The following is a 12,678-nucleotide window of genomic DNA, read 5'->3' on the forward strand; positions in this document are numbered from 1 at the left end:
GGACTATGGGAACTACAATCACCCCCCTGCAGGAACTATACATCAGAAGGTGTAGATCCAGAGCCAGCAACATAATGAAGGCCCCCTACCACCCCAGCAACGGAATGTTCCAGCTGTTACGGTCAGGTAAACGCCTCCGCTGTTATGCTGTGAAAACAGGGGATGAGACGTTATTCCCACAGGCCATCAGGACTGTAAACTCTTATCTCACCAGGGACTAATTTACTGTATCAATTTACTGTTGTGTTGTGTTTTTTTTAAATTGCTGTTTTTTTTCTATTATGTACATACTGATTCTGTTCTATGCTGTTCTGTAGTTTTTGCACAATCCGCAGGCATTGCCACATTCATTTCACTGCACATCTTGTATGTGTATGTGACAAATAAAGTTGACTTGAAATGAAACAAAAAAATAATTCTCTTCCACTATTTGTATAATCTTTCATTGTGTATCAGCAAAACTGAATGTGGAAAATATTTTTGCCAGCAGATTATGCAGATAAAAAGTCTTCAGTAGATAGGGGACCCAAATGATCTTCAAGACACCTTTAACGCTGGAGGGCTCCACCCAACTCTCCTGTTATTCAGCGATGGAGAGGACAGACGTAGACTGCAAATTAACAAAAAGCAAACGGAACAAGATATATCCAACCACTGTATTTAGAAATTGCTTAATATTGTTTACCAACTACAGATGAGAAAATAAGTGTTACACCAAGTGGCTTCCACAACGTGCAATTATACAAAAACATTATACTATCTATAGAAGGCAAAATTACATATGGGGAGTTGATGAATGTTTCCTGGTGAGAATAAGAGGTCTTGCTCGAATAGCCTCAGACATTAAGTCCTGTCCACTACAAAGCATCGTGACATTGGGTGGTTTCTGGATTTGCAAATCCATGGCCACCTTCTGTAGAGAGTCCATAGATGATATAGATGCTGTATTCCAACTGACGGAATGCTGTTCACTTGCATCATCACCTTCCTGCATGGACGTTCTCGTCTCAACATCTAGTCCTCTCTGCTTTGCGCAGTTATATTCCAGTTTCTTCAAAATATCTTCCTCAGTTTTCCCTACAAACAAAACATATAATAAAATAAATACAGCAATGATTAAATCTTAGGTAAGCTGATGTGAACATCTTCTTAACATCCTGAGCAGTCTCTTCTTAATTCTGCATCTCATGTCAATAAGTTAGGCCTCAATTGAATTATTAACCTTATTACATAATCCAAAAACTCCAGTTTCACTCCTTGCAACTGAAAGAAGTGAGGTAAGATATCCTTCCATGTTGTGCAAGGTATCTGAGCAGTATGTGTTCTCTGTTGGATACGTCGATCTGTTTTTCTTTCAGTCTTATTCAGTCCCCTCCATCTGTTGCGTTGATGACTGTATTAGTGCTGCTCTCCGCACTCACACAGAATTCCCAAGTTTTCTTATCTTTACTACTAATTTCCATCCTGCTCCACTTTAACACAGGCTGTTTCTGACTCTTTCTTTCCCTTTCTTAACATCTCTTACACCATCTCAGGAGATAATTTAGTTACCAGTATTCTTTGTGCCCAGTATCCAGTTACCCTGGATCAATTTTATTTGCTGTGATAAGATTTTCTACACCAGTGCCTTAAAGATGTCCTCCTTTTGCCCTCACCACATTGACAGGGCTCTCAACTCGTCTCCTGCATTTCCCTCACATCTGTTGTTAGCCATCCTCAAAGCCAGAATAACCATAAAGTTTGCTCTGTCTTCACCATGTACCTCAGCAGCCTCCAAATTCAATAGGTAATTTCCAACATCTTTAATGGGTTGTAACAACTGACGTTTACCCTCCCCTATTAGCACTTCAAAGGGACTTGCTGCTCTGCCCTTCCTTGGCCCGATCTTCCATCGACATCAGCAATATCCTTTCTTATTGCACCGACCCATGTAATATGTGCCCTCTTGCCTGGGACTCAAATAATCCCTCCAGGAGAAGCAGTAACAAATTTGTGCATTGCATTCGGTGCCCGCAACATCGACTTCTCTACAAAGGACTAAGCAAATGCAAATTTGGTGACCACTCTGTTGCACACACATGCAGTTTGCATGAACAATGCTCAGTTTCCAATCACCTGTCACAGTAATTCACTGTTCTCAACCCTATTCTAACCTGACTTTGGCTTCCTGCATGGCTCCAGTCATAATCTATGCAATTTCAAGGAACATCGCCTTATCTTCCATGTGGGCAAATGCAGCCCTTAAAAACAAATGCTGAATGTAATTATTTAATCTGCTCCCCCTTCCCTCCCCATTTTTCCTCACCCTTCATGGATTTGGTTCTTTTTTATCTTCCATCTCTGTCGGTATAATAATTGTCACCTAGGCAATTTTATTCTGCTCAATATCACAAACATTTCCTCTCTTCTCTCCTCCCTTTATCCTCGCTGGAGCTTTAAAAACTTTTATTTTCTTACTTTTCCAGTCTTGATCAAAGTTCTTGAACTAAAACTTTGTATCTCTCCTCACTGATGCGGCTTGACCCACTAAGTGTGCATCAGTCTGAACACCAGTCAAGAACTCAACTTATGTGACAAACCTACTGCAAGCCTTAACCCTCCCGGCCCACCTGGTCATTATTAAGTGTAATACCCATACGGGCGGCCACGACAAAGTCTCCCAAGAGAATACTTTGCTGACATCACTGGCCACGCGGCAGCTTGCGAATCCTGTAACATGGTCCCACACATAACCAAATATTCTACAATACAATACAATACGGTTTTATTCGTCACATTGCACATAAAGTGCAAGTGAAATGAATTTGCCAGCAGCGGTACAATGATAAAGAACACACAATACACAATAAAAATGTAACACAAACATCCACCACAGCATTCATCACTGTGGTGGAAGGCACAAAATTTGGCCAGTCCTCCTCCATTTTCCCGCGTGGTCAGGACCTCAACCCTCCGCAGCCGTCGCTGCGGGCGTCCAGAAGTGCAGACAGGTAAAAGTCCAGGTAAGTCCAGAGTCGGCTCTTCCCCACTGGAGACGGAGGCTTTAGGTTGGTGTAGGCCGCAGGCCGGCGGTCGAAGATTTAAAGTCCCCGCCGCGCCGCACTGCAGAAGCACTGCAGACCGCAGGGCCTACGGTCGAAGCTCCCCTCCAGGGGTGATGGTAAGTCCAAGCCGGGCCCGCGATAGAAGTTGGCCGTGGGCCGGAAGTGGTGGCTTCTTCTTCTCATGGGTCCCCCACGAGGGATCCCGGGCTGCGGACGCCGCGCCAGCTGGAGCTCTGCAGACCGCGGCTTTAGGCTGCCGGCTGCCGCGGGCCAGCGAAACAGTGCGCTCCCCTCCGGCTCGCCCTCTCCACGCCAAGAGTCCACGCTGCGCCCGCTGCTGAAGTCCCGGGCGCGTCTCCGGGAAAGGCCGCCCGTTCCTTGCTGTTAGGCCACGGGGGAGGCGACCTGGGAAAAGTCGCCTCACCCCCCCCACACCACCCCCCACACAAGACACACAAAGAAACCTAGTAGGCAGAACGGCTTTGCCAGACATGGGTTATGTAAAGTTAATGCAGGGGGACGCCTCAGCTGCGTAACGCGATTTCTGGAAACGATAGGGCTGCACCGTTGATTCTTTGACTTCTGGCTAACCCCTCTCGGACAAGTTAGTCTAACTGATGCTTTTCTGCCCGTTCTTTTAAACTATATTCACTCCCTTACGCATGCTGGTAAGGAGGGAATGGAAAGGATGGCAAAAGAAACATGGTGGCATCCCAAAATTTGCCAGGAGGTGTTAAAACAAGCTTTGGATTGTGAAATTTGCAGGCAAATCGATCTTGGAAAAACGGTAAAATGTCCAAAGGGAGTTTGTGTCCAAAGGGAACTAGCCGTTACACAGACGGCTCTCATCCATGACAGAAAAGATGGTTGCATTCCACACGATAGCGCTGCAGAATCTAGAAATATTCATTATATTGTGACGTTTAATGCAAATTCGGAGTATTTTTAAGTAACTTTGCATCTGCAATAAATATGATCAGCATGGTACTCCAGCTAATAACGTTGACTGTGTGGCTTTTAGAATCTGTGCAACACATGAATATTATTAGTCTACAAACCGATCTTCCTGTCTCCTTACATGAAAATAAATTCACCAATCCCCAACAAACGTGACAGAGGAGAAAGTTATTTTTCTGCACTTAATAACTTTCAAATAAGTGGTATTATTGAGAGCAGCAGCCAGTCCTTACCTGTCAATAGAGAGACTTTTCGAATAAGAGAATCCCTTCTGCGAGTCTGGATACTTTTCCAAGCTGATAAACAATCAGAATAATCCTGCAGATTCTGGATTTCTGCAAATGCCTACAACAGCAGAGAACTAACAGTCACAAAATATTCCGAACAATACAGGAACTTAGACATTTCAAATATCTTTACAAACCTGCTTCAGGATAAAGTATTTTGAAACTTTCTCCTCCCCGCGAATGGCCAAAGTTTTCTTCAACTTTTCAAAGAGGTGTCGCTTCTTAGAACGCCTCCGCCGCTCATTTCCTGTCTGCGCGGTCAGATACACTACCAGAGCATCCAGCCGATCTTTTGCTTCCTTATCGAGATCAGCAATGTGTTTCTAAAGGAGCAAGAAATAATCAAGATTTTACAGTTCCGAAATTCTTACAGTTGTCAACAGTCATTGGATCAGACAAAGCAGGGAATGTGAAATGTTTTTTATATTCACTAGACTCAATTCCAGGGATGGATGTGTTTTCCTATCATGAATTGCTAAATAAACTGGAGATAGAGTATTTAGAAGAAGGAGGGGTGATCTGATTGAAATATGCAAGATCCTGAAAGTATGACATGGTGATAAAATCTGTTGGAACAAACACATCTTGGAAGAAAAGTGATGGTTGATGTTTTTAGTCGGGACCTTGCCGCAGGGTCCTGACCAGAATGTCATCCATCTCATTTCTACAAATTCTACTTGACCTGCTAAGGTCTTCTAGCAGTTTATTTTTTTGTCCCAGATTCCAGCATCTACAGTCTTTTATGTCTCCATAACAGGATATTGAGAGATTTTAACTCAAAGGAGAATCTTGAACAAGGACACAGAAATACAAGAACAAGTATGTTTAAAACTGAGATGGGTAGTTAACCTCTCAGAGGATGGCAAATCTCTGGAATTCTCTACCCCAGCAATTTGTGGGGCCAAGATTGTTGTGGGTAAAGAGCAATCAGAAAATGTTTTTGAAAGATAAGAGTTGACAATAGGAAACTGCCACAGGAGTTGAGGCTTTGGGCAGATCAGCCACAATCATACTGAATGGTGGGACTGGCCTACATCTGCATCTACTTTCTTATATTACAAAACAGTGACAAAAGTGATGCCTGCTATGGGTTACAGCAAGACCAACTCTTACAGTTGCAGATTTTACTACTTCTTTCAGCAGTCCAAATGTAGGATATGAAATAACCCCACTAATGCTTTCCATCCACAGGTATTATCGCTCTCCGAGGGTACCCTATCAACTATTGATTCAAAGCGCTCCTAACAGGAACTTACTGGCTTGGATTTGATGTCGCCCTCCTCCTCCTCCTCCTCCTCATCCGATTTATTTGTAACGTAAGGGTTGTGGAAATGGCATCTGGAAGGAAAAAGGTTTATGTATCAACCAGCAGATGTAACAAGGAAACAAATCTGAACACAAAACTTTAACACACATGCCGAGTTCGTTAGTTAGACTCTCAAAATATTTAATTAATGAACTTTTGGAAGGTCAGCACTGATCCCATCTACTTCAAAACTGAAGAACAGCAAAGCTAAATACTGGTCAACATCTCCTTTATAGAACTTAAAGCCACGATGCAAGAAATATCCCAAAATGTGGTTTATACAGAACAAACCACTGTAAAACAGTGTCCATATAAACATAAACTCCACATTTACATTAATGTGCAAGTATTATCTAATACCCATTAAGCCTAGTTGTAGGATTTAGGATTGCCCAACAATAGAACAATGTCCAAACTCACCCATTTTTTCTAAACTGGCACCATAATATGAGTAAAAAAAATAAAAAAAACCACAAATGTCAAGGCTTTGAGAGTTTGATTCCTTAAGTTATTAAGTTGTTGACTGAAGGTTGAACAGTTCATCGTCGTAGCTATCCCTCGAGGTTGAGGATGATGGTCTATGTTGATGGTCTATGTTCGCTGTTTTTATGAACTCAGGTGGCTTATGTCCAATCCTGGCTTTGAAAGTTCTTCGAAATTCAGGACAGGTAATTCCAGATGGCAGATCCACATTTTCCAGGGTTGTTTCACCAAGTTGAATTGATGGTTCTTTCCGATTTGTCTCAGTTGGTGATGATTGGTAGATAACCTGAGTGTTCTTGGAATTGATGGTAAGTCCAAGTTCGTGTATGCACCGTTGACGGCAGTCAGGATCTTTTGCAGATGATTTTCTGAGAGAGCTGCAACACAGTAGTCGTCTGCGTATTGGAACTTGATAAGTTCATCAGTAATTCATCATAACTTAGCTCAAGGAGGTAGAGAGGAATTCAGTCCGAACAACTTCGGGATTTGCAAGGACTAACGATACAATAGAACTTTATTTATCCCAGGAGGGAAATTGATCTGCCAACAGTCATAATGCACAACAACGTACATGAAACATGAAATTAAAGTGATGTGTGGAAAGTCCAGGATTGGGGATGTGCAAAGATTGGGGAGGAGGGAGTCAGTCTACCCCTCGACAGAAGGGGGAGGAGTTGTACAGTTTGATAGCCAAGGGGAAAAAGGATCTCCTGTGGCGTTCTGTGCTGCATCTTGGTGGAAACAGTCTGTGCTGAAGGTGCTCCTCAGGTTGACCAGTGTGTCATGGAGGGCGTGACCTGTATTATCCAAGATGCTCCACAGTTTGAGGAACATCCTCCCCTCCAAGATCACCTCCAATGAATCCAACTCCACTCCCAGGAGGGAGCCAGCCTGCCTGATGAGGTTAATTCTGTTGGCATCTGCGGCCTTCACCCTGCTACCCCAGCACAGGACAGCATAGAAGATGGCATTGGCCACCACCAATTGATAAGAACATCTGCAGCATCTTACTGCAGATGTTGAAAGAGCGGAGCCTCTTCAGAAAGCATAGACGGCTCTGTCCCTCCTTATGCAGTGCCTCAGGGTTCCTGAACCAGTCAAGTTTACCGTCCAGGTACATTCCGACGTACTTGTACTCCTTGGTAAACTGCACATACACACCCTTGATGGAGACAGAGGACAGAGGGGTTCCTTTTCCTCCTTAAGTCATCCATCACCTTTTTAGTCTTGTCAGTGTTGAACTGCAGGTGATTCAGCCCACAGAACTCGACAAAGTCGTTGACTACACCTCAGTATTCAGCTTCCCTCCTCTCACCGATGCAGCCCACAATTGCAGTCATCCAAAAGCTTCCGCAGGTGGCAGAAGTCAGAGTTGTATCTGAGGTCCAAGGTGCAGATGGTGAACAGGAAGGGAGACAGGACGATCCCATGTTGTTCACTACCATGTACGAGACACAATTCTGTAGACTGACATACTGTGGTCATCCAGTCAGGTAGATGGTGATCCAGGACACAAATGGAGCATCCACCCGCATCTTTGTCAGTTTGCTCCCTTGCAGTGCAGGCTGGATGATGTTAAAAGCACTGGAGAAGCAAAAAAAAAACCATGACTCTCACAGTGCTTCCCAGCTTATCCAGGTGAGCGTAGGAACGATGGAGCAGGTTCATCCTCAGAAATGCCTTCAAGATGTAGAAAATGCCTCAAACCTCCATTCTTCAATCGATACTATGATATTAGCAGCTGAATCACTGCTACAACAAGCAATGTAATAGAGGTCCCCATACCCTGCCAGGCACTGTACATTATTTCAAGGCTTTGATGAAGTCCCACATGACTGGCAAACCAAAAAAGTATGTTTGCAGGATCTAATGGAGTGTGCCAAACTGAATTCAAAACCTGACCAGATGAAGAATGGAGAATATAGTATCTGATGGTTATTTTTGGCAGTGGAAGGCTACAGATGGGGCTTCAGAGTTTTATGTAAATTGTATTAATGCTTTAAAATTTAAATAAATGTGGCGAGTTGCACAGGTTGGTAGATAATGTAAAAATTGTCCATGTGGTTGAAATCGAGGAAGACAGCTCTAAGATGCAGCAAGGTATTAATTGACTACTCAGTTGAGCAGAAAAACTTCAAATGACGTTCAATCTCAAGGTGTGAGAGAGGGAGAGAGATGCAATACAAGTAGATGATACTGAAAGCTGTGGAGCAACAGAGTACCCTAGGAGTGTATTGACAACAGATAATTAAAAAGGTAGTGAAACAAGCTGAGTTGAGACGTGGAATACAAGAGCAGGGAGATTATGCCAGAATTTTATTTGACCACTTAAGTACTGCAAACAGTTCTGGTCCTGGAGTCTTAAGAGTAATACAGCATGGAAACGGGCCCTTTGGCCAAACTTTGTATTTTAGTGTGTAGTGTGCTCAGTGGCACTAATGTTAACTCTTGTGTTCCACGCCTCATCTTCGGTCGGTGGGGGCGCTGCGAGACGGCTGTCCTGCCAGCAACGTGTTTGTCATTTCTACGTTTTTTGCTTTTTTTAAAGAGTGTCTAAATGTGTGATTTAATGTATCTTGGAGTGTCTTGTGTGGGGGGTGTAGAGGGGGGGAAAGGGGGGAACCGCTTTCGGTCGCCTCCTCCATGGAGAGGCGACTTTTTCCATGTCGCCTCCCTCGCGGCTTAACACCATGGATTGGTGTGGCCTTCCCCGGAGTCGGGCCCGGAGCTTCAGTAGCGGGCGCAGTGTGGCTCAGATCACTGGCCTGCGGACAGCCTGAAGCCGCAATCTGTGGAGCTTCTAGTCGTGGGCGTGGCATCTGGAGGCTGGGATCCCTCGTTGGGGATCCCCGGAGAAGAGCTCCGACCGCCGGCCGCGGCCTACAACATCTTGAAGCCACTGTCTGCGGAGATTCTAGCTGCGGGCGCGGCGCCCGGAGCCTGGGATCCCTCACTGGGAATCCCTGGAGGTGAAGAGCTCCGACCACCAGCCCGCAGCCTACAACATCTTGAAGCCGCAGTCTGCGTAGCTTCTAGCCGCGTGCGCTGCGTCTGGAGCCTGGGATCCCCTTGCTGGGGATCCCTGGAGAAGAGCTCCGTCCACCGGCCTACAACATCCTGAAGCTGCGGTCTCCAGTAGGAAGCACCGATTCGGGACTTACCTTCCAGACAAGAGGGCTTGTACATCTGGCTGCTCGCAGCGGCGACTGTGGAGGGTTATGGCCCCGACCATGGGGGAACAATGGAGGAGGACTGACTTTACTTTGTGCCTTCCACCACAGTGAAGAATGCTGTGGTGGATGTTTGTGTTAAATTTTTATTGTGTATCGTGTGTTCTTTTTTGATTGTACCACTGCTGGCAAGTTCATTTCACTGCACTTTATTGTGTATGTGATGAATAAATCTGATTGATTGATGTCAGACATACAGCACGGAAACAGGCCGTTCGGCCCAACTCATAGTCAAAGGTCGCGGCCTACAACATCTTGAAGCCACTATTAGGTAACTAACTAATTATATGCTTTAATTTCAGGTCATCTAAGTAAGATTGTTTCATATTTGTTTCAGAATGCTTCAATCTATAATAACTGAAAATTTCATTCAGTTCTCTTAATTTTTAAGAAAGTTATGGGCTTTTGACTGTCCTCGATCACAGCTTTTGAGTTAAGTCAATAGGGAACAAGATGCTAATTTCAGAGTATGAAAATGGCCATAACGTATTTAATACTGAAGATATGAAAGTGAATTAGGTGTCAAATTAAACCTCTTTTTATGCTTTATCTGATGGGATAAATTGCAGACTACATTTTTAAAATCTAAAAATTTTGTAACTTTGCTATAACATAATAAATTTTTACCAAAACAAAATCAAGTTCGAGTACTTTAAATAAACCTAATCCAATAAAAATTAAGTATAATAATAATAATAATGGATGGGATTTATATAGCGCCTTTCTAATACTCAAGGCGCTTAAGTATGTTGCACATATGTTCCAAGGCAACAGCTTTCGACAAGCCACTTGAGGGAGATATTGAGCTTGTTACATAAACCATTCATTATTTTAATTACTTGGAAATCTAGTGACCGAAACATTAAATGTAAATTTCCTCCTAGACATCACTGACCTGCCAACACTGCTACTAAGGTTGTAACTGCACTATACAGACAGTCATAGAACTGTTGCAGTTCAGAAAGAGGCACCTGACCTGCTCGGTTTTCCACCGTCTGCAGATTATTCTAATTTGTGCCTTTCCCCTGTTTATTTTCAAAAGCTCTGATAGCAACTTCCAATCTTAACTACCTTTAACTACAAAACTCAGTTAAACTACTTTTCCTCACATCACCCTTGGCAACTTTTGACAAAATATTGAATCAGTACTCTGGTGCTTGGACCATCTACTAATGGGAATAATGTCTCAACATGAACATTTTCATCAATACTCTCATATACAGATTTTACAGAAATCTGTAACTGCACACATTATGTTAACCAAATTATATTTCAAATTTATTTTTAAAAATCACAATACTTTGATTTGCTTCTAAGATGAGAGGCAGAAGCAACAAGATGAGCAATGTTGATTTTCTCAGAGATTTCCTCCACAGTCTCGATGTCCACTGCCTCTTCACTGGAGGTTAAGTTGAACTGTGAAAACATTAAGGTTAGTAAAGCGCGATACTGACTCTTCACGCCTATTCAAAACACTACATTTTTAAAGAACAGGCTCAGCCCTAAACACGCTTTATAGAAATGAAGAATACATTTGAAATCCATGACGTTGTCTTGCATTTGTCACTAAAATAGACTGCCTAGAAATCGGATTTTTAACCTTTTCTGACAAGCTCTATTTGTATTTGTATTTGTATTTTTGCATTTTGTACTTCCCTGCAAGAGTTGGAGAAATTGGTCGAAAAAATACTTGATGTGGCGTTGGCGATTTTCATCTAGAAAGAGTGCAGTTCACAAATCATCTGCTAATTTACTGCACACTCATTCCAGAAATGGATTAGCCCTAAAAGGCAGGGACAGCTGCAATAAAGTTAATGACTGCAATGGATGAGAGGGAATCTACAGGGGAGAAGGAAAATTTGAGAGAATAACTTGGATATTCTCCAATAGAAACAAATGCCAGGATGCACAGTGTGAAAAAGGGGAGGGGGAGGTTGGTGCTGGTAACAAATAGGGCCAACATGTGAAAAAGCTGTGCACCACCTGCAAAAAAGTAACGAATATCAAGGAACAGTTGAGCCCACAACAGTCCATGTTGGCTGCAGGCTAGATGATAACGAAACTCAACAGAACGACGATGAACAATGAGACAATGAAACTCAACAGAACGACGATTAGGGTGGGAGAGAGACAGAGAGAGAAGGGATGCAAGGGTTACTTGAAGTTAGAGGGATCAATATTCATACTGCTGGGTTGTCAGCTGCCCAAGCGAAATATGAGGTGTTGTTCCTCTAATTTGCATTTGGCTTCCCTCTGACAATGGAGGATGCCAAGGTCAGAAAGGTCAGTGCAGGAATGGAAAGGGAAGTTAAAGTGTCCAGCAACTGGGAGATCACGTAGGGCAGGGTGACTGAACGGAGGTGTTTAGTGAAATGATCGCCTATTCTACGTTTGCTCTCACCGATGTATTAGAGGCTGATAATATTGGGCATTTTGGGTACCTGACAAAATGGAGGATTTCTGCTTTTGTAGAACCTGCTTGACATCTTTTGCAAAAAATATCACGAGGCTTGGTGCTGGGACCGCAGCTATTTACAATGTGTATGAATGATTTAGATGAAGGGATTAAAAGTGACATTAGCAAATTTGCAAATGACACAAAGCTGGGTAGCAGTGTGAACTGTAAGGAGGATGCTATGAGGATGCAGGGTGACTCGGACAGGTTGGGTGAGTGGGCAGATGCATGGCAGATGCAGTTTAATGTGGATAAATGTGAGGTTATCCACTTTGGTGGCAAAAACAGGAAGGCAGATTATTATCTAAATGGTGTCAAGTCGGGAAAAGGGGAAGTACAATAAGATCTGGGGGGGTCCTCGTTCAGCAGTCATTGAAAGTAAGCATGCAGGTGCAGCAGGCAGTGAAGAAAGCTAATGGCATGTTGCCCTTCATAACAAGTGGAGTTGAGTATAGGAGCAAAGAGGTCCTTCTGCAGTTGTATAGGGCCCTAGTGAGACCACACCTGGAGTATTGTGTGCAGTTTTGGTTTCCAAATTTGAGGAAGGACATTCTTGCAATTGAGGGAGTGCAGCGTAGGTTCGCAAGGTTAATTCCCGGGATGGCTGGACTGTCATATGTTGATAGAATGGAGCAGCTGGGTTTGTGTACTCGAGAATTTAGAAGGATGAGAGGGTATTTTAATGAAACATATAAGATTATTGAGGGATTGGACACGCTGGAGGCAGGAAACATGTTCCCAATGTTCCAGAACCAGGGGTCACAGTGTAAAAATAAGGGGTAGGCCAATTAGGACTGAAATGAGGAATTTATTTTTCACCCAGAGTTGTGAATCTGTGGAATTCTCTGCCTCAGATGGCAGTGGAGGCCAATTCTCTGGATGCTTTCAAGAGAGAGTTAGATAGAGTTCTTAAAGA

General features: G+C 43.4%; 1 protein-coding gene across 1 annotated transcript in view; it reads right to left on the reverse strand.

Moving 5' to 3' along the window:
* Positions 1-642: 642 nt before the first annotated feature.
* The window catches only part of LOC116976742, a 415,857-nt gene continuing 403,821 nt past the window's right edge, over positions 643-12,678 (reverse strand). Inside the window, exons 33-37 of the mRNA XM_033026631.1 lie at positions 10,608-10,723; positions 5,545-5,626; positions 4,426-4,611; positions 4,235-4,346; positions 643-1,077 (exon numbers count right to left, since the gene is read on the reverse strand). Of these exons, the coding sequence (XP_032882522.1) occupies positions 776-1,077; positions 4,235-4,346; positions 4,426-4,611; positions 5,545-5,626; positions 10,608-10,723 (798 nt within the window). The 3' untranslated portion in view covers positions 643-775. The remainder of the gene's footprint in view (positions 1,078-4,234; positions 4,347-4,425; positions 4,612-5,544; positions 5,627-10,607; positions 10,724-12,678) is intronic.

The sequence above is a fragment of the Amblyraja radiata genome, chromosome 9 (genome assembly GCF_010909765.2).
Source record: "Amblyraja radiata isolate CabotCenter1 chromosome 9, sAmbRad1.1.pri, whole genome shotgun sequence".
Lineage (NCBI taxonomy): Eukaryota > Metazoa > Chordata > Chondrichthyes > Rajiformes > Rajidae > Amblyraja > Amblyraja radiata.